Below are 19,513 nucleotides of genomic sequence, written 5' to 3'. Positions count from 1 at the left end.
ACTTGTGTTTGTAAATTTCTCTGCAGGGGCCTGATCTGTTTAGATGATGTTTGCAGTAATAGGCACACTGTAGGAAGAAACAAAGCTGCCCTGAAGTAAAAAGGCACATAATTTTTGTTTTTTCTTATTTTTGAATGAGCTCATCTTGTCTCCATGAACTTTTCAGTACAGCTCACTACCCGTCATTTGAAGATTTTTAGCTTCTAGCTCTTAAGATAATCATAAGGTGTTTTGAAGCTAATATGTTTTTTTTTGTTGTTCTAGATGATCCCTCTGATAAGCCACCTTGCCGAGGCTGCTCCTCCTACCTCATGGAGCCTTATATCAAGTGTGCAGAATGTGGGCCACCTCCTTTTCTCCTCTGCTTACAGGTAACTCATTAAGTAGAGGCTTGCCTCTCCTTGCCTCGTTTTAAGGATATAGTAAATTCAGAGATGACTATCACTTGCTCAGAAGGACCATACCTTATTAAATCTATTATTTCCAGTCAATCTTCCAGTACCCATTTTACCAGTGAAAAGTTGGGGAACAGAGCAAGTGGATGAGATAGACTGTTGAATACCGGCATACCTTGGAAATATTGTGGGTTCATTTCTAGACCACTGCGATAAAGCAGGTATTGCAATAAAGTGAGTATTGCACTAAAGCAAGTAAGAATTTTTTGCTAATAGAAGGTCTTGCCTTCAATCTGTAAAAAACACAGTATCTGTGAAAAGCAATAAAGTGAAACAGTAAAACGGGTTATGCCTGTATTCCACATCTCTGTATCAACCTAATGCTTAACACTGTTTTTGCCAGTAGATTTAAAGTGTTGGGACTACAGGAAACAGAATTGGAGGCTTATTCCTTTTGATAGCGCTTATGACCCTGTTTATTGTCTTACTGAATAGTGATCTTCGGGCAGGTGACAAACAAGGGAACAAACCATTTTGTGGATGATGATGGTAATAATAATACTAATTATAAGTGTTTATCCTGTGCCCGGCACTATTTTTAGTACTTCACATGAATTAACTCTTAAATCATCATTACAACCCTGGAAGTATGAGCAGAGAGAGGTTAAGTAATTTGCTCAAGATCACACGATAAATACCATATTTTATCAGATGCAAGACAATATTGATTATAAGAAGCATTCCAATTTCAGAAATGTAAAAATGGCTAGTGGAAGTTATATACTTTTTATTATAAGATGAATCCTCATTTCAGAGTTTTAAAATTCTCATTTCGTGAAAAAACATGTCTTGGAATTGCTAAAATATGGTAAGCATGGAGCCAGAATTCAAATTTAGGCAGTCTGTTTCCAGGGCTTATGCTCTTATCAAAGGAATAATTGTCGTAGGAAAAAGAATTCTTTTCAGATTATTGTTTTTTCTCTGTGAGAGCCACTGAAAAGCTGTGATCATGAATATAATCATCCTATTATGGATGCAGACAAGATTAAATGAATTCTTAAAAACTCATCACAACAGTAAAATACACCCAAGCCATCTTCTATAAGATAGCATTTCAAAAAGTAGCTTTTGGGTAACTTAATTTTCCTTTTTTTTGCAGTGTTTCACTCGAGGATTTGAGTACAAGAAACATCAAAGTGATCATACTTATGAAATAATGGTAATGATGAAGTTGCAGGAAATTTCTGTTTATTTTTCAGGTTTTATACTGGGAATTAGTCTTTTCTTCATCTCCAAGTGTCTCTCCCTTCTCTTTCCTCTTCTTCTGAATTAGGTAATTATTACCCAATAATAAAAAGGATCTACTAAGGTATTTTCAGTCCAAAAAATCATTTTATATACTCAGATTTTTATTTCAAATTTAGAAGGAATTTAAAGGAAGTACTTTTTTTGAGGTTTACTGATATAAGGGTAAGAGTTACACTGCTTTTTAGGCTCATTGATAAACATATAGTAGATGTGTTTTGGCTGATGGTATTTTTATGTGTTTCATGTGGGTAGTGGTGATGTTTATGTTTGGTATTCCATCCCCCTTCCTTGGGGAAGTTAGTTACCTTTTGAGAGTTAAGTTTAAAATAAACAGAGTGAATGATACAATACATAAAATCACTTTAAAGAGGCAAGACTGGCTTATAGGCCAGCGTAAGACCTGGCTGTAATTTGCTTATATTGTCACCTCTAAAGAAGGCATGAAAGGCAGATGTACTTCCACGCTCAAGCCAGAGGAATGGGCACTTTGATAAGCCAAAGTGAATATCTGATCTGCTTGGCAGGTGTATGTACCTTTGTAAAGATAGTTTTGTCAGTTACCAGAGTATAACGCACAGTTCACCAAGTAGTTTTCTTAAATTCAGCCTCCCATGTAGTTTTTCTTACAGGAAAGAATGCTGGCTGGGACATCTACATGACAGTAACAATTTCACCTTGTGGATTAAGCCACTGACACTTGTATTTGTTTTCTATGGCTGCCATGACAAATTACCAAAACCTGGCTTAAGACAACACAAATTTATCATCTCGCAATTCTGTAGGTCAGAAGATCATTAGGCTTAGCTGGTTTTCTCCAGGTCCCATAAGGCTGAAATGAAGGTGTTGGCCAGCCTGGGCTTTTATCTGGAGGCCCTGGGGGAGAAGCCACTTCCAATTCACTTCTATTCTCATTCAGGTTGTTGACAGAATTCACTGTCTTGAGGTTATGGGACTAATGCCACTGTTTCCTTATTGGTTAGGGTTTGCTCTCTGCCTGTAGGCTTCTGGCCCCCTTTTTCCATATTCAAAGCCAGCAATGCTAGGGAGTCCTTGAGAGTTATTGATGAATTGCTTGGAGTCTCTGACCTCTCCTTTTGTTTTATCTCTCCTGTGCAGTATCTCTCTGACTTCTGCCTGCCACTTCTACTTTTAGGGTCCATGTGATTATATTGGGCCCGTCTGGATATTCCAGGATAATCTCCCTATTCTGCCTTAATCCCATCATCAGAGTTCATTTACAGCGGTACGTAGTTAGTGTTTGAATAATTAAGGGACAATCCTGGAAGTAGAAGGGGTCATCTTTAGAATTATGCTTCCCACAGCACTATAGTATATCTACTTTAGCCTCTTAAAAGTTTAGAAAGGGTGAATCAGCATCTCTGAGTCTGATTATTTGTGGGGTCCTATTAAGATGAATTTCTGGGTCTGCAATGCTGATAGTCAGGTCATGGTCCATAATGAATTAATCAAAAAAAATCCTCCTTAGTAAGAGCTCTTGGCAGCCAAATAACTGGCTAGCCTTCCCCTATCTCTCTCAAAACACCTTAGGTCTTCTAAATACTTTCTTCACTAATTATAAGACTTGTAATACATTTTTTCATATTAGACTTTGGTTTTAAGAGCACTTGATAGATTCAAAGCAAAATTGAGTACGAAGTACAGAGATTTCCAGTATATCCACTGCCCCCACAAATGCTTAGCCTTCCCTATTATCAGCATCCCCCACCAGAGGGGTGCATTTATTATAATAGATGAACCTACACTGACACATCATTGTCACCCAAAGTCCATAGTTTGCATTAGAGTTCACTCTTGGTGTTGTACATTCTGTGGGTTTGTACAAATATATGTCATGTATCCACCATTGTAGTGTCATACAGAATAGTTTCATGGCCCTAAAAGTTCTTTATACTCTGCCTATTCATCAATCCCTCCCCTTAACTCCTGGCAAACACTTATATTTTTATGGTCTCCATAGTTTTTTCCAGAATATCATATGGTTGGAATCATATAGTATATAGCCTTTTCAGATTGGCTTCTTTCACTTAGTAGTATGTATGTAAGTTTCCTCCGTGTCTTTTTATGGCTTGATAGCTCATTTCTTTTTAGTGCTGAATAATACTCCATTATCTGGATGTACCACAGTTTATTTATCCATTCACCTGCTGAAGAACACCTTGGTTGCTTCCAAAGTTTGGCAATTATGAGTAAAGCTGCGATAAACATCCACGCGCAAGTTTTTGTGTGGACATGTTTTCAACTTCTTTGGATAAATACCAAGGAACTTGATTGCTGGGTCACATGGTAAGGGTATGTTGTTTTGTAAGAAACTCTCAAACTATCTTCCAAGGTGGCAGTATCATTTTTGTATTCCCACCAGCAGTGAATGAGAGTTCCTGTTGTTCCACATCCTCACCAGCATTTGGTGTTGTCTGTTCTGGATTTTGGCCATTCTAATAGGTGTAAAGTAGTAACTCGTTTTAAGGCATTTCTCTGATAACATATGATGTGGAACATCTTTTCATATCAATAAATTTTTTCCCCTTTTGTTAATTGCAAAATGAGCAGAGAGAGGTTAAGTAATTTGCTCAAGATCGCACAATAAATACCATATTTTATCAGATGCAAGACAATATTGATTATAAGAAGCATTCCAATTTCAGAAATGTAAAAATGGCTAGTGGAAGTTATATACTTTTTATTATAAGATGAATCCTCTTATAAGTGTGGTTAGAGTAGCTATGGCTTTGAGTTCATTTCGCCTAGGTTATTAGATCTTCAGAAAGCTGGTTTATTCTTCCCAAATTCACACAAGCATGCCTAGAACCAGAATACAAATTTATTCATTTGAATTGTGAAAATAATTCCTTCAAGAATAATTAATAATAATTAATAATTGATGGTTATCAATCTACTGTAGGAAAGCTGACCATGAGCTCTCCTTAGCTGTTCTGGGCACAGTGCCTTTTGCATAATGCTGAAAGCACTATGTTTCATTCCAAGTTCACTCAATTCTTATTACATCATCCTTTTCTCACATATTCAATACCCATACAAACACATTTCAGAATTCTATCTTTTACTTTAGGGAGCTTTTGGAGGTTCCTAATAATCAATTTTTTCCTGCCAGTTTTATTTATTCCCAGATCACGGAAAGAAGAATCTTTTCTTCAGTAGGAATGGTGATCAAATTTTGGCTTTCTACACATGAAGCCACTTTTGATTTTATTTATTTATTTATTTGGCATATGAAGCTTCAGAAAACTTGAAATGGTTTTCAGTACTTTTGTCATCTCACAGTGCTATATTTTTGGAAGTTACTCATGCTGTGGTGGGTGGTGCGTTAAGATTTCTGAGTTCTATGGCTATTTTTGTCTTATAATTCTTAGAACCTTGAACAAATCAAGACACCACTTTCTGCCACACCCTTTATATCAGTGATTCTGAAACTTTAGTGCATAAGGAACACCTAAGAGCGTCTTAAAAATGTGAATTCCTAGGCACAGCTGTTAGAGATTCTGGTTCCGTAGGGCTGAGATTGGGTCCAGGAATTGAATAGCAAGTGATAAAACTTTAAGGAAAATTGTGTTATGCCCATTTATTTATTTTTGATGTAGAAAAGTCTTTCCTACTTATCTCACAGTAAAGTTGGGGAGAGCTAATTAGTATTCTAAAATACAGTTTTAGAAATACCATATGTTCTTCAACTATTAATTGTAATATTTACATGTATTCATGGCACTGGCCAGATTGAGTGATTATTATGAATTTAATGTAGACATAAACTCTGAAATTTCTCTTTTTGATCTCACAGTACCTCATGTGCTAAGCATATTTATAGTATATGCTCAGATAAAACCATATTGCTTATTAGGAGTGTAATTTCACAAATTACAGATTTTTTTTTGTCATTAACAAAAGATATAACAATTTCTAAATGCCTGTGTAACCTGAAGGTCTCATGTCACTTTTTTTTTTTTTAAATGTATAGAAAATTTCAAGCATACACTAATAGGGAGAAAGGTGTTTCAGTTATCGATTGCTATCTAACAGCTACCGCAAAACTTTGTGGCTTAAAATAACAGCCCTTTTATTATCTCCCACACTTTGTGTGGGTCAGGAATTCAGATTGAGCACGGTGAGGGTAACTTCCAGTTTCACATGATGTGCTGGGGTTAGAAGTCCAAGGGACTTTTTCACATACTCCTGGCACCTCAGGAGGATGGCTTGTACAGGTTGGGAGTTAGCTAGACCCTCTTAACTGCCTCAGGCCTTGGTGCTTTTCCAGGTAATCTTAGGGTCTCTCCCTCTCCAGGTGGCCTCTCCACATGGTCTTTCCAACGAGGAGGCTAGATTTCCTACATGGTGGCTCGAGGATCCCAAGAGCATAAAAGTGGAAGCTGTCAGGCCTCCTTAAGCAAGTCACAGGTCCAGTCCATACTAAACAGGAAGAGACCACACGAGGGATGTGAATTCTAGGAGAAATTCATCAGAGGCTACCATTGTAGCCAACTCCCACAGACAGGATAATAAATTCCCATATACCTGTCACTAGCACTTAAAATTATCAACTTGTGGCCTGTCTTGTCTCATCTAAACCCCCAACCTTCCAGATTATTTTGAAGCAAATCCCCTAGACATTATATCACTTCATTTGTAAATGTTTTATTAGATCTCTCTGAAAGTAATTCTGGTCACTTTTCACATTTCCGCAGCCATCTCATAAAAGCTTTTAAGAAATATGTACCCTTCTCCACCCCTGAAACAATCACTGTTATATTTATCACTATAGATCAGTTTTGCCTATTCTAGAACTGTATGTAAATGGATTACAGTATGTGTCTGGTTTCTTTCACTCAGCATATTTTTTGAGATGTATTCATTTTATGTATAGTAGGTTCATTCTTTTTTGTTACTGAGTAATATTCCATGGTAAAAATATAACCGTTTGTCCATTCTTTTGATGGACACTGGCCTCATTTTTGACTATCACGAATAAAGCTGCTGTGAACATTCTTGTGTAAGACTTTCTGTGACTATATATTTTCATTTTTCTTGGATAAAAACTTAGGAATGGTATTGCTAGGTCATAGAATAAATTATTAACTTTTAAGAAAAACTGTCAAAAAGTTTCCTAAGTAGTTGTATCATTTTAAACCTCTACTAGCAGTGTCTGAGAGTTGTGATTGCTCCACATGCTTTCCAACTTTTGATACTGTCAGTTTCTTCATTTCAGCTGTTCTAATGGGTATCAAGTATCTAGTGGTATAAAATTTTTTTTAAAACTTTTACAGTTTATTCTAATTATGGTACAAATAAGGTCCATGCATTCCAGTTGGTTGCCTATGATACATCTTCTATTCTGTTGGTTCTCCCCCTGTCCCTCTTTCATTTCTTATAGTTTATTTTATTAAAAATCAAAGGAATTTGTCTTATAGATGGTAATACAGGCTGGATTTTGCTGATTAATGTGTTTCTCTGTCTTCTATGTTTCCTATAAATTGATAGTTGCATTTAGTGGCTACATCAGATTCATTTATGATTATTGTCTAGATCTATTTATCAGGTATTGCAAAGAAGTTATCTTTAATTCTGTCTCTCCTTTTATGAGTAAAAATTAATTCTATAAAAAGAAACTTATCGTTGTCTATGTGATCACTCTGAAGTAAAGTTTATACGGGAAAGGCAGGATAAATATCTAATTCTTTCCCTTTATTTTTACTATGTTTGAAAATACGAGTTGGTTTCCTGGCATCCTCCAGATATTTATAATATTTGATGGGTTTCAATTCTTTGCAGTTATTATCTTTATTAATGCTCAAAATGTTCCATTTTTAATCAGTGGGAACCTCTACAAGTTGGCATCTTGAGTCCTCTTAATCTTTGAGGGCTTTTTTGCTTTCCAGTATGACAAAATGTTCCAGTATCATCTAGTACATTTTGTGACCCAAAGCTGGAATCAGCTTTTACTTCAAGGAGTTTAGTGCCTTTAGTGGGAAATAATATTTAGAGACCGCATACTGGGCACTAGAAACACTCATTGCTACTGGGTTGGTCATTGTTTCTAGACCTTTCCAGTGGACAGTGTTTGGAAATTACTCTTTTAAGACAAAATACATCATGAGTTTATACTAAAACGTTCAATTCAAATACAAGACTACTGGGTTTTATGTAAACTCATAGATCATATATCAGTATCTTTTTTCCCCAAGCCAAAAGTCCTACCACGCATTGACGCCCACACAATTGTTTATTTGCTTTACCCAATAACACATCCACATACAATAATCTCAGAATATACCAACACTACTGAAAACCGTTTAAGATTTATTTTATTTTTTATTTTTTTGGCTGTTCCTTTTAAGTTATATCCTACTGCAGAGGTATACTCAAATTTCTGTGTTTTAAAGTCATTTGGGATAGTTTCCTTCTATGTGATTATGCCTAAAATTAATTCATATGTTTGTTACGTTTTACTTTTAATTCTTAAGATTTTAAAATCTAATAATTATGTACAGTATGTACGTTTTCAAAGTCAAATATGCAAAACAAGGACTATCCGGAGAGGTCTAGATTCTATCCTTGTCCTTTCCACCCTGTTTTCTCTCTCCCTTCCCCATAGGTAACTTTTTTTTTTAATATATGGTTTAGTCTTCCATTTAAAAATAAATATACACACATTTGCATTCCCCTCTTTCTTAGCTAAATGGCTGCATACTGTAATAGTTATCTCTGCCTTTGTGCTAAGTTTAAAAAATATATTTCTGCATGAGTTACATAGTATTTATGCATGATAATATTTTTTGGAGACACCTGTAGCTGACGGTGGAAATAGGGGTAGGGGAGGTAGACAACAAATAAGAATGTGCTTTAGATACCTCTCAGTACCATGAGAATGACAGTCATTTGACTATAAATTAGTATTATAGTTAAGGTTGCTAGGTTCCATTTCTATATCTGTTCTTAGGCAAATCTTTTTCCTCCTTAGACCTCAGATTTTCCTGTTCTTGACCCCAGCTGGACTGCTCAAGAAGAAATGGCCCTTTTAGAAGCTGTGATGGACTGTGGCTTTGGAAACTGGTAAGACCTTGGTATTAGGGGTTGTCCTACCCTGGTGGGCTCAGAGAAGATGGTGCTCTTGAAGGGTAAAGGGAGGAGCCTCAGAAAGAGGAGTCTGAGGACCATATGTTGCTTTTCTATTGCCCTGTGACTTAGAAATGCCTCACAGGGATGTGGGATGTTTTCGTGGTCTTATGACTGGGCAGCCCTAAAAAGGCCACTTTGGATGTACCAACTCAGGGAAGGCTGGTTATTCCTTTCTGAAGAGTGGGGAAGTTTAGACTTGCTCCTTTCTCATATTTTGAAGTTTTCTTGGCTGTAGATGCCCTTGACATTAACTGAGTCAGACTTGAGGTGGACAGTCGTAGCTTACCTAAGATTCAGGTTTGACAGACTTCTTTTTTGCCTTCCCTGTTTTTAGCTTTCAAATGCCTACCTTAGTCCAAGTTTGGTAGAATTGAACAGCAATCATTGCTGTTACCCTAGGTAGCAACAACACTTAATAATACCACCACCTTCATTTTTCCCTTTTGGGTGTACTTTGACACTGATGATAGCATTTTGTGAACTAGAGAGCAGAGGCATTATTAAATATATTTTGTTCATGAAAAATCTGAAGCTTAGGGAGTTAAAATGATTTCTCATGATCACATAGCATGTTAGTGAAGGACTCTTAACTAGATCCTCTCTGTCCTGACTTTCTAGTGAGTGTAATCTTCCCTGGTATTAATAGAACAGGTTGCCTGTGCTGCTTCCCTTATGTCGAGGGCCCTGAAGAAAGAGACTTGAATTCAGTTCACTTTTTGCTTTATTCATTCAGTGTTTATTAAGCATCATAAAATATCATGGGCTGCAGGGAATACCAAAAAAGATAGAAAAAGGGATCACTCGTGAGACGTTTGCTAATCATCTTTGGCCCTTTTGGTTCATTTTTTGCTTGCCCTCGTAACACTCTAAAATGGGCTAATCCTCCCTGTCCCCCTTGCCTCTTAGCAAAGACCACAAAAAAGACTATTGTTTCTCTATCCACTGTGAGTAGGGCACAGAGCTTGGTGGTGAGGGTGCTAGAGCTAAGAATTAGGACATTGATTCAGCCCTCAAGAAGTTTATGGTCTAGTAGGGGAATCAAAATATATGTACAGATGATTAAAGTACACAAAGCAGAATGTAGTAATTCCTTAGGAGAACGAGTGAAATACTGCGGAAGAGAGGGGACTTTTGAGAGATTCACCTCTACCTCTCTATCATCTGGGCTAGGAGTCAGAAGTCTTGAGAACAAATTCTGGATTTGTCAAATATGTGCTTTGTGTTCTTGAGCAACTTTCTTAATCTCTTTAGGCCTCATTTTTTCATCTGTGAAAAAAATGAGACAGTAAATACACCACAGAGTTAATGAATGGTACGATTAACTTAGCTTGTGAATGTATGTAGCTTACGCTTGGCCTATTGTAAGAGCTCTAGTAAAGAAACGTTTGTTCATGTGAAATGTTTTGTAAGCTATAAAAACATCATGCAATTATGAAACTATACTTACCGTACATTTTGTGTGTTCTGAAGTTGCTCATTGTTATGTATAGCAATTCTTTCCTTGGGGCCAGCTCACAGGAAAATGACAGGTTTTCTAGTGATCTTCCTTCTTTTGATGGAAAAGAAAGGGCTTTTCAGATCTTGTCTCTATATCTTAGAACAGTAGGATTTGAAACATCAGATTATAACAACAATAGGTTTATATTTGTCTTATTGTTCTACCGATACCTCCATGATACCAGTTTGGAGATATCAGATTCTAGACATTGTATGGATGGGACTTAAAATATGGAAAGAACAAACTATGCTTTTACAAGCATTATTATAATTGAAAGTATTACTTCCTTTTCCTCACACTTCTCTAGGCAAGATGTAGCCAATCAGATGTGTACAAAGACCAAGGAGGAGTGCGAGAAGCACTATATGAAGCATTTCATCAATAACCCTCTGTTTGCATCTACCCTGCTGAACCTGAAACAAGCAGAGGAGGCAAAAACTGCTGACACAGCCATTCCATTTCACTGTAAGTGCCTCCCTTTTTTAAAGAGATAGTTAGGTTATCCTTAGGACGTGTTGCAGTAACAGGTAAACAATGTTTTGATGACTTGGCCGGCTAACGAGTTTATGGAGATAGGATGAGGTGGCATGGTCATTATTAAGTCAGGGCCATAATTGGGCAAGGAGGGGACATATTCCAGAAGTCATACTTCTATCCTGGATGTCAGAGTGCCTGGATCCTATGTGTAGTTTCACCCGCTCTGAGACTCTTTAACATAATGCCTGCTTCTGTGAAGTGAGATATGCAAAATGAACCGACCTTTCCATGCTATTGTGCGCACAAGCCTTTTTTTTTACAATTCTTTTGAAGAGTTTATGATTGCAGATATTAGTTATGGAAGGGAGTCTAGTATTTGACTCATTATTATTAATTATTAATGATCCCAGTGTTCAGTCCAAGAAGCAGTTTGTTATTTTTGTTCACTTGATTGTGGCAGTAATAGCAAACTTTTTTTCTAATCTCGTGTGGCTGAGGGACCCCTGGGTCTTATAACAAAACATAACCAAAACCATGATGAATTATAAATGGACATCTTTCTTGAAGGACTCCCAGAGCACAAGTAATGAGATCAGAGTGTTTTCCCTTCCTCCCTCCCTTTCTTCATCCTCTCTAGAAACAGTTTCATAGCTGACTAACTCAAAGCCTGATCATACCTCCTATTCGGATAGTACTTTGGATGTTAGCACTGTTCCCAAATCCATTCAACCATTTGTTCCTCAGAGGAACCCAGTGAGATAGGTAGAGCAAGTGCTTTTGTTTTACACATGAGGAAACTGAGATTCAGAAAGGTTAAATAATTTGTGCGAGGTCAAGGGACTAGCAGGTGTTAGAGCTGGGGCTCAATTCCAGCCAACTTCCAGATCCAGTGTTTTTTTGCCTCTCAATTAGATGAGATTTGTAAATTGAGATTGCTACTAAAGCATAAGGGAGCTGAAGCAGACGGAGTAAATACTTATGTTCTGTAACATTAAAGAAAAGATTCTTGGTTTTTCCACATGTTAATAGCAAAAAGCAGAGGGAATTTCCCCCATATTTACGTAGAGGATTCCTTAAGTCTTACTTTCCTTTTTAAGAAATCAGTCTGTTTCCATAATATTTTATCTTTTTCACTTTTCCTTTTATAAAAATCTTTTGAATTTTATTTATTCTCTCAGACACTGTCTTTCTCCAAGCAAAAATATTTCAGAGTGTAAATGAGGACTATTTCTGTGTCACTTTTTTCATGCCAATATTTTATAAAGTAACTAAGAACAACTCTAAATTCTTCCAGCTACAGATGACCCTCCCCGACCTACCTTTGACTCTTTGCTTTCTCGGGACATGGCAGGATACATGCCAGCTCGAGCAGATTTCATTGAGGTAGGAAAAACTTATTTTTGCTTCAGATGAGCCTTATATCTCTTTAGCCATAGGTTCCATATCACTAAAAAAAGATTTTCCAAGCACTGTAATTTGTAAGGCTTTAGGCAGCCACGTTTTCTTCCATTTGAGTGTCTTTTCTTATTTGTAAACATTTTCACGTGTAGAACAGTAAAAATTCTTCAGACCAAGAACCTGTTTCTTAACTTGCATTGATGTTGGCTCTTACTTTCTTAGGTATGGGGCTCTGGTTCTCATTCCATGCCTAGGGGTTTCAAGGTTGTACTATATCAGGGGTTGGCAAACTTTTTCTATGAAGGGACAGATAGTAAATATTTTAGGTTTTCTAGACCGTAGACTCGTTTTTTGCGGCTAAACTTTGCCATTATTGTACAAAAGCAGAATCAATAACATGTAAACAAATGAGCATGCCTGTGTTCCCATAAACATTTTTTACAAAAACAGGTAGTGGACTGCATTTGGTCTACATGCTGTAGTTTGCTAACCCCTGCACTTTATTCACAAGGGTGTAAAGAATGAGGAATGTATGTATAAACTACATGTTCCTCGTTCAGCCATGGAGTCAAAAGCCATGTGAATGTAGGACTAAGTCTCGTGATTTCTCATCTAATTCTCAATTACAATGCTCCAGGAGGTCATTTGAAAGTTTAGTGAGCTACAGTTTTGCTAGCCACACCCAGGTCAGCATTTTGCTCGTGGCAGGTGATACGGTAGAGCTACCTCATATACACTGCCCTACGAATTGTACTCACTGGATAGAATATAAACAGATCTACCCACTGAGCTCTCTAAGCATATTATTGAATAAAGAGAGCCTCGAGAAGGTAGTGCAAAGGTAGATGAATTAATACAGACAATTTTGTTATCTGAAGACCTAGTCAGAGTTAGATTTTCTTGGGTTACCTTTTATGAACAGACTACTTGTAATTTTTGAAACAATAGGTTTGGCTTTATTTCTAAACTCATAACTATTTTCATTTTTGCTGTCACTACTGTCTGAAAGCCTCTCAGATTTTCCCCATGACTTCTTATTAGTTGTGGTAGTATCCTGGCCTTGTACCCTATTCAGTATTTTTAATGGGTGTTTGTTGTGTATTTTCTCTTTACTTCTAATGCATGGCTATTGTAAAGTTATTACTCAAAGCTGATGGGTTTTGTTTTTTTTCCCCCTAAATAGGAGTTTGATAATTACGCAGAGTGGGACTTGAGAGACATCGATTTTGTTGAAGATGATTCGGACATCTTACATGGTAACATTTTGTTTCAGCAAGTGTTTTTATTGTTTGCAAACTATATGATGACACTGTGTTGGGTGCTAAGAATATAAGGATGAATAAAATATGCCACCTGCCCTTATGGGACTCAAAATCTAGTGGTTAAGATGCTGATCTTACTCTGTTGTTGGATTTTGACTATAAAAAAGATCGTTTGTGATGATGGTGAGAGTTGATTATATAATGGTAGTTGAGAATAACCCATCCCTTGGACTGTGTGATTTTTTTTTTTTTGGCTGAGGTAAGCCTACAATGGGATAATTGATTAACCGGCCCTCACTGCCGCCTTAGAAGGAAGAGAATCAGTGTGAGGACCTTGGGACTTCAGTAGCAGCTGCTGATGCTACTAGATGTTCACTATAATTTCTTACCCCAAATTTCCCATAGCAGGAGAAAAGAATGGAAGTTCTTTGAGATTTTTAGATCAAGATTGGGAATTTCTTGTTTCTTAGGACTGTTGAATTTTTACCATTTCTGAATTCTCATCTAAGATTTAGCCGGCTAAGGATTTATGTCAACTCTTTGTGTTATGACATAAGTGGTTAATACTAACAGGGCTCTTAAAAGTGGATGGTTAGACTTTCATTGAATCTTTTTGTTCCCTCTTTCTATTTTCAGTGAACTAAATATTTAAAATAATCCCCAATCTCTCATTTCAGTCCAGATTTGAATATGATGCAATAGATGAATAATGCTCCCTTGGATTTTATATTCCCCAAACAGCATCTTTATTGTTTTTCTTAAATCTATACCCCAGGCGAGAAAGGCAGGTAGAATCCTTGTTGAGTTATGAATCAAGTTTTCATGTTGCATTAACTCCTACTAGGTCACTAGAAGGGGAATTTGATTCTTCTCTGCATACAAGAGCCGCCTAGGTATTTGTCACACCAGATCTAGGACATAAAAATTTTACCTTTAGAATTTTTTCTCTATATATTTCTTGAGCAGTTTTCTTTGCAAAATTTCATTTCTCCCACACAACTTGAAGGAAAATCAGAGTGACGCAGATCGAACTAAATGAGGAAAGCTTGAAAGCAAAGGAGCATTCACTAGAGTCATTGTATTGTGCAGGCTTCGTGTCAGTCTCCTTTTCAACCTTGGGTAACTCATGTTCTTGTCTTTTCTCACCTCTCGTGTTGTTCCCTTAAAAGTAGTGTGCAGACTGCCATTGAGTATTTCTCCTCATATACACCATCTTTAATTAAAATGATGTTTCCTGGCTTGTATCTTTCTTTTCCAGAATGCAAAAAATAGTAATAATAATGCAACTTTATAAATATCATCCTATTCGATACTGTTCAAAAGTACGAAACTTTTGAAAGTCAGAATCTCTAATGTGAATAATGGCTCCACTATGAAAGAGACTTGCTGAATCACTTCTCTAGGAACTAATCCAAGGTCTTCATTCTTAAGCCTCAACATTATTAAGAAAACTGTAGTAATGGTTGGTATTTCATTTCGCTCTTTTTTCTTTGTAGAAGCAGGGTCTGTAATTTCTTCTGATACACTTATGTTATTTTCTGTAATTATTGGGGGCAAAAGGAAAAAATCAGAAAGAAGCAATTGATTGATTGACAATTTTGATTTCAGTTAGCATTTCAAACCTGTGACATACTTTAGTTATTTGTGCTCTTCCTACGATTTCTACAACCTTCTAAGTCACTTGATTCTAGTTCATTTGAGCTAGAACTGAAGCATCAGTTATTGCTATACACAAGTAGCTTTAACAGAACATAAATAATAATCTCTGCCTCTCCTTTCCCTGCCTGTCTAGTGGTGAACTATAAGATGTTTAGATGGGTGCTTTTTAAAAGGTGACAACATTTTAAAGAGGTTTGGCAGCATTAGAGGGATGAGTTGCTAGTGCCACAGGGATGCTTTCTTTGTTTATGGTTTTGAGTTCTTATGTTAGCTCCTCAGGCTACATGACCCACTGTCCGCTGGGGCGCATTGCTCCTGAGCTGAGCAGTTTCTCCCAGAGCACTCAGTGAAAGAGGACTGGGAGCCCAAGGAGACTCAGGAAGAAATGAGAAGGGGCACACCTAAAACAGAGAGGGGCACATTCTTGTACAAATCGGAACACTGATTCAACCTTGGGCTTGCTTCTGAGTCACTGTGTGATCTTGGGCAAGTCCTTGGAATCCTGCTTACTGTTTCTTTGTGTGCCTTGTCAAAAAAGAAGGGGTGACACTGATTAGTCAGAGAGTGTGAATGTCTCCAATGAAAGATGGGTATGTAATTCAGGATGGCGTTAATTACCATTTCATTATACCATTATATTCTTAACGTTAAGTTCCCTCACTTAACAACTACTGGAAGGAAGCAAACTGTTTGGCTGGGTTTCTTGCTTTTTTTTTTTTTTTATTCCATTCCAGGGCATCTAGAAGATCAACTGATGTGACCAAACCCTTGTCCTCACCCAAAGACTTTTCCCATGATTCATGGAATTTGTCTAATAATATGGGTTTGAATGGTCCATTTTAGAAGCCTGTGACATAATGAAGGGATAATAAATTGCATTCCAACCATACCAGAAGGCTTTTCGAATGGGCCCAAAGTGAAGCAGTGTCGGAGGAAGAAAATAAGGAAGTTCTGGGATCCCTAGATAACACCTCCTCATGTTTTATGGAAATAAGTAGAAATTATGGGTTCAGAGAGATGCCGAAGATTCCTAGCTTGGCACTCTTGTGTGTCATGGTGTGTTGTGCGATCTCAGGGCAGACACATAGTGTAGTTCCCTTTTCTGGAGGGAACATCACTCCTCATCTGCTTTCATTTGGGAAAATCTACTACATCTGTGGACTCCTCGTTCCGAGAGTTTCACAGGTTCTGAAACCCAGAGTACAGCATCTTCTAATCATTTCTGTCCCGTAACCCAAGCAAGCAAAAAGCAGGATAAGCTCCTTCCTATGTGTTGGGTCTGTGTATTCAACACTTAGGATTGTACATTAAAGTAGTTTATTCTCCCTTTATTTGAAAAGATCATTTCAGTAAAATGTCTTGACCAGACATGGATTTTCCCCCCACTTTTCTTTTTTCTATCTTTGGCCCATATTGCCAACCTTTCCATCCTTTAACAGTAGATCAGAGGTCCAGCCTGGTCTCAGTGCACTCACTTCTTAACTGTTGACAATGCCCTTCCCTTTATAGTGATTTGGCTACTTTATGCTTGGGATCTTTTATACATAAATGTTATTAATAGCTATTGCATATAGCACTTAGTTTTCCAGTTACCATTTTAAGCCCTTCACACATTGTGAACTCAATCCTCACAAAACTTTATGAGTATAATAATAATAATGCCCACATTATTATTATTATTATTATTATTATTATTACTACCCCATTTTATAGATGAGGGAATTGAGGAATGGAAATTTCAAGTAACTTGTCTGAGGTCATGTACCCTGTGAGTGAAATGACCATCTCCAGAGTCTGTGATCTTAATACTGTACTATCTTTACAAGCTGTTTTTTTTTGTTTTTGGGGTTTTTTTTTTTTTTTTTTTGGTGACATTTCATATCTGTATCTTCTGTGACTTAACCACATTCCTCAGAAATAGTAGGAATAGATACTTTTCCATTTTACATTCAGGGAAATGCACAAAGGAGCTAACTAACTTGCCTAAGGCTTCCTACTTGCTGACTTTAACCTTTAGGTCCTGTGGTCTTCTTTACTTCAGAGAACTGAGTACATCTTGGCCAGAAGATTGGGGTGGGGAATGACTTTTAAAAAACTTTGCTTCTGGGGAATACCTGAGTCACAGGTTTGCACTTGTGTGGTTGCAATAGGGATTTTGATTGGCTTCCCTGCTGTTAAGGCCTCTGAGTTGGTTTTCTTGCCAAGCAAACAGTAAGTGCCTTCTGTCAGGAAAACAGAAACATGTTGCCAGCTATTTTGAACAATGTTAGAAATATACTGTAGTGGGAAGGAGCTGCCTCTGACTTCTGCCTACTTCTTGAAATATTTTAAGGCCAGCCATTTGGAAACTTTGTTATCAGTCCCCAGTGTAATCACAGGGAGACTATTCTTTCCCCAAGGCTGAGATTTCAGAGGCCTTACATCAGTGGATAGATTATGGGTAGTTTTGGTTTGTTTGTTTTTAATGATCTCTGATTCTTTGTCCGCTTTACTGGGACCTCCAGTCACTATAAGTAGAATGTGAACTGATGATTCTCATTCTTGCAGTGTCTGCCTTCTTACTTCTCTTCTGCCTGCTGTGCTGTGGTCCTCCCTGGGTTATTCGTGTAGTTAAGATCTGATAATCAGTTGCTGCTATTTTGGTGTGCTTTATAAAGAAAAGAGGTAGCTTCAAATACGAATTTTTCTCTGGAAGAAATCCAGTTCTCCTTTCATTTGTTTCTATGTATTCCTTTCCTTCCTTTTGTTCCCAGAGCCAGTTGTACAAATTTAAACTACTGAAGTGATCAAGCCATAGAACCAATTATCAGTAATATTTATTTATAGATTTTTTTGTAACACAGTCCCTTCCATTTTTTTCTGTTTTAATTAAGTCATTCCCACAAAAGTCTTAGAAACAACATTTTGTCAAAATTAGCAGTGATTTCCACTGCATTGTCAAGTAGTTTCTTTTCTATTTGAACTCATTGTATTTGGTGGATAAATGAGATAAGGCACATAAAGAGCCTGGAACATAATAAATACTCAGTGTATTTTAGCTGTTTACTTAGCTGTTATATTTGCTTCTCTTTCTGCTTTGAACCATTGACTTCCTAATTCTATTTCTCACAATGGTTTCAAAACCATTGCCTTAAACCTTGGACTTGATATTATTGAATTATTTTTAGTTTGTGGGCAGTTATAGGAAAAAATGTTAGAACAATGTTCAAATTTTTGAACTTGTTAGAAAAGAACAAAAAAAAATCCATGGTATTTACTATTTTTTTTTTTTTTAATACTTGAACTTTTAAAAAATATTCACTCACCTCTTCAGATCATCCAGCTAGAACTTATGTTATTTTTATCTCCGATCCAAAGGAGAATGGCCTAGATAAAGTATTCCTGGTCATTTCCCAGTGCTTGAAGTTGTATACATATATAGTGCATCTGTTCATAGCCCAGCATGTTAGATTTCGGTATTTCTTCTTTCTAATCTGAGACTATCCTTAGAGCAAGTAGACAGCAATGAGTCAGGATGGAATATCCAGAATTTATTCCTATTTATCTCGCCAGGGCTACCATGTTGATAATGCATCAGGGTTGTACATTGCTCAACTTTTGTTTGCTTTCATGTAGTGAAAGAAATTGGTGATTCTAACAAGGCATTGTGTTCTGTTCCCTTACTTAATTGGTTCTATTTTTTACTACCCTAAAACTAATTCCAGCAAAAATGTGGGTTTCAAACTGTTCCATGGAGGTACCCTCAGGGACTGCTACTGGGAACGGTAGCTGGATATGGGATAAGGAGAAGAGGTCAGCTAGAGCACATCTCATTTATCCATTTCAGATCAGAATTTATTAGAAAACAAAATTTAAGAGTTAATCTAGCAGAACGTATAAATCTGTGCTGACTCATTGCCCCCATGAGTTAAACTGGAACTTGTGTCTCACTTTCTTTAGCTGAAATTATATTGCTGTTTTCATTTATTGGTGTTACAGAGGCTCTAGGCTCTATTTTGGAATAAAACTTATTCTGTTGGAAGGAGTGATTGTCATATACAACTCAATTCTTTGTTGTTAGAAGTTATGTTACCTAACATTTGAATAATGTATTTTAGTTTTTCAGAGGACAAGTCATTATGTTATGCTCTAGGGCCTCTTCTGTGAATACGTTCAGTAATCAAAACAAAACCAGACTCTCAACTTACACAAAGCTTAAGGAGGTAACAAGTTACTAGGATAGTTCCAGAGTCTACTGAAATTATTAAATCTTTACATTCCCTCAGAATCCATAGATTATAGATGAGAAGAATGGTTAATATAGCATAGTGTTAAGTTATGCATTCCTCATATTTTCTTCTAGAGTTGTTAATAATTGGTCTTCATTTTTT

At 36.9% G+C, this 19,513-nt stretch overlaps 1 protein-coding gene across 3 annotated transcripts in view; it reads left to right on the top strand.

The window, feature by feature from the left end:
* TADA2A (transcriptional adaptor 2A) overlaps nucleotides 1–19,513 on the top strand; it is a 41,460-nt gene that overhangs the window by 4,484 nt on the left and 17,463 nt on the right. For 2 of the 3 annotated variants that reach the window (XM_033090735.1, XM_033090736.1), the window contains exons 3-8: nucleotides 265–371; nucleotides 1,555–1,614; nucleotides 8,692–8,783; nucleotides 10,655–10,812; nucleotides 12,119–12,207; nucleotides 13,406–13,478. In XM_033090735.1, coding sequence (XP_032946626.1) covers nucleotides 265–371; nucleotides 1,555–1,614; nucleotides 8,692–8,783; nucleotides 10,655–10,812; nucleotides 12,119–12,207; nucleotides 13,406–13,478 — 579 coding nt within the window. Of the gene's footprint in view, nucleotides 1–264; nucleotides 372–487; nucleotides 630–1,554; nucleotides 1,615–8,691; nucleotides 8,784–10,654; nucleotides 10,813–12,118; nucleotides 12,208–13,405; nucleotides 13,479–19,513 lie in introns of those variants that run through there. The other variant, XM_033090737.1, reaches the window with a different exon arrangement.

This window comes from Rhinolophus ferrumequinum, chromosome 21 (assembly GCF_004115265.2).
Source record: "Rhinolophus ferrumequinum isolate MPI-CBG mRhiFer1 chromosome 21, mRhiFer1_v1.p, whole genome shotgun sequence".
NCBI lineage: Eukaryota > Metazoa > Chordata > Mammalia > Chiroptera > Rhinolophidae > Rhinolophus > Rhinolophus ferrumequinum.
Note: the sequence above shows the minus strand (reverse complement) of the source record. Positions and strands in the feature narration are given on the sequence as shown.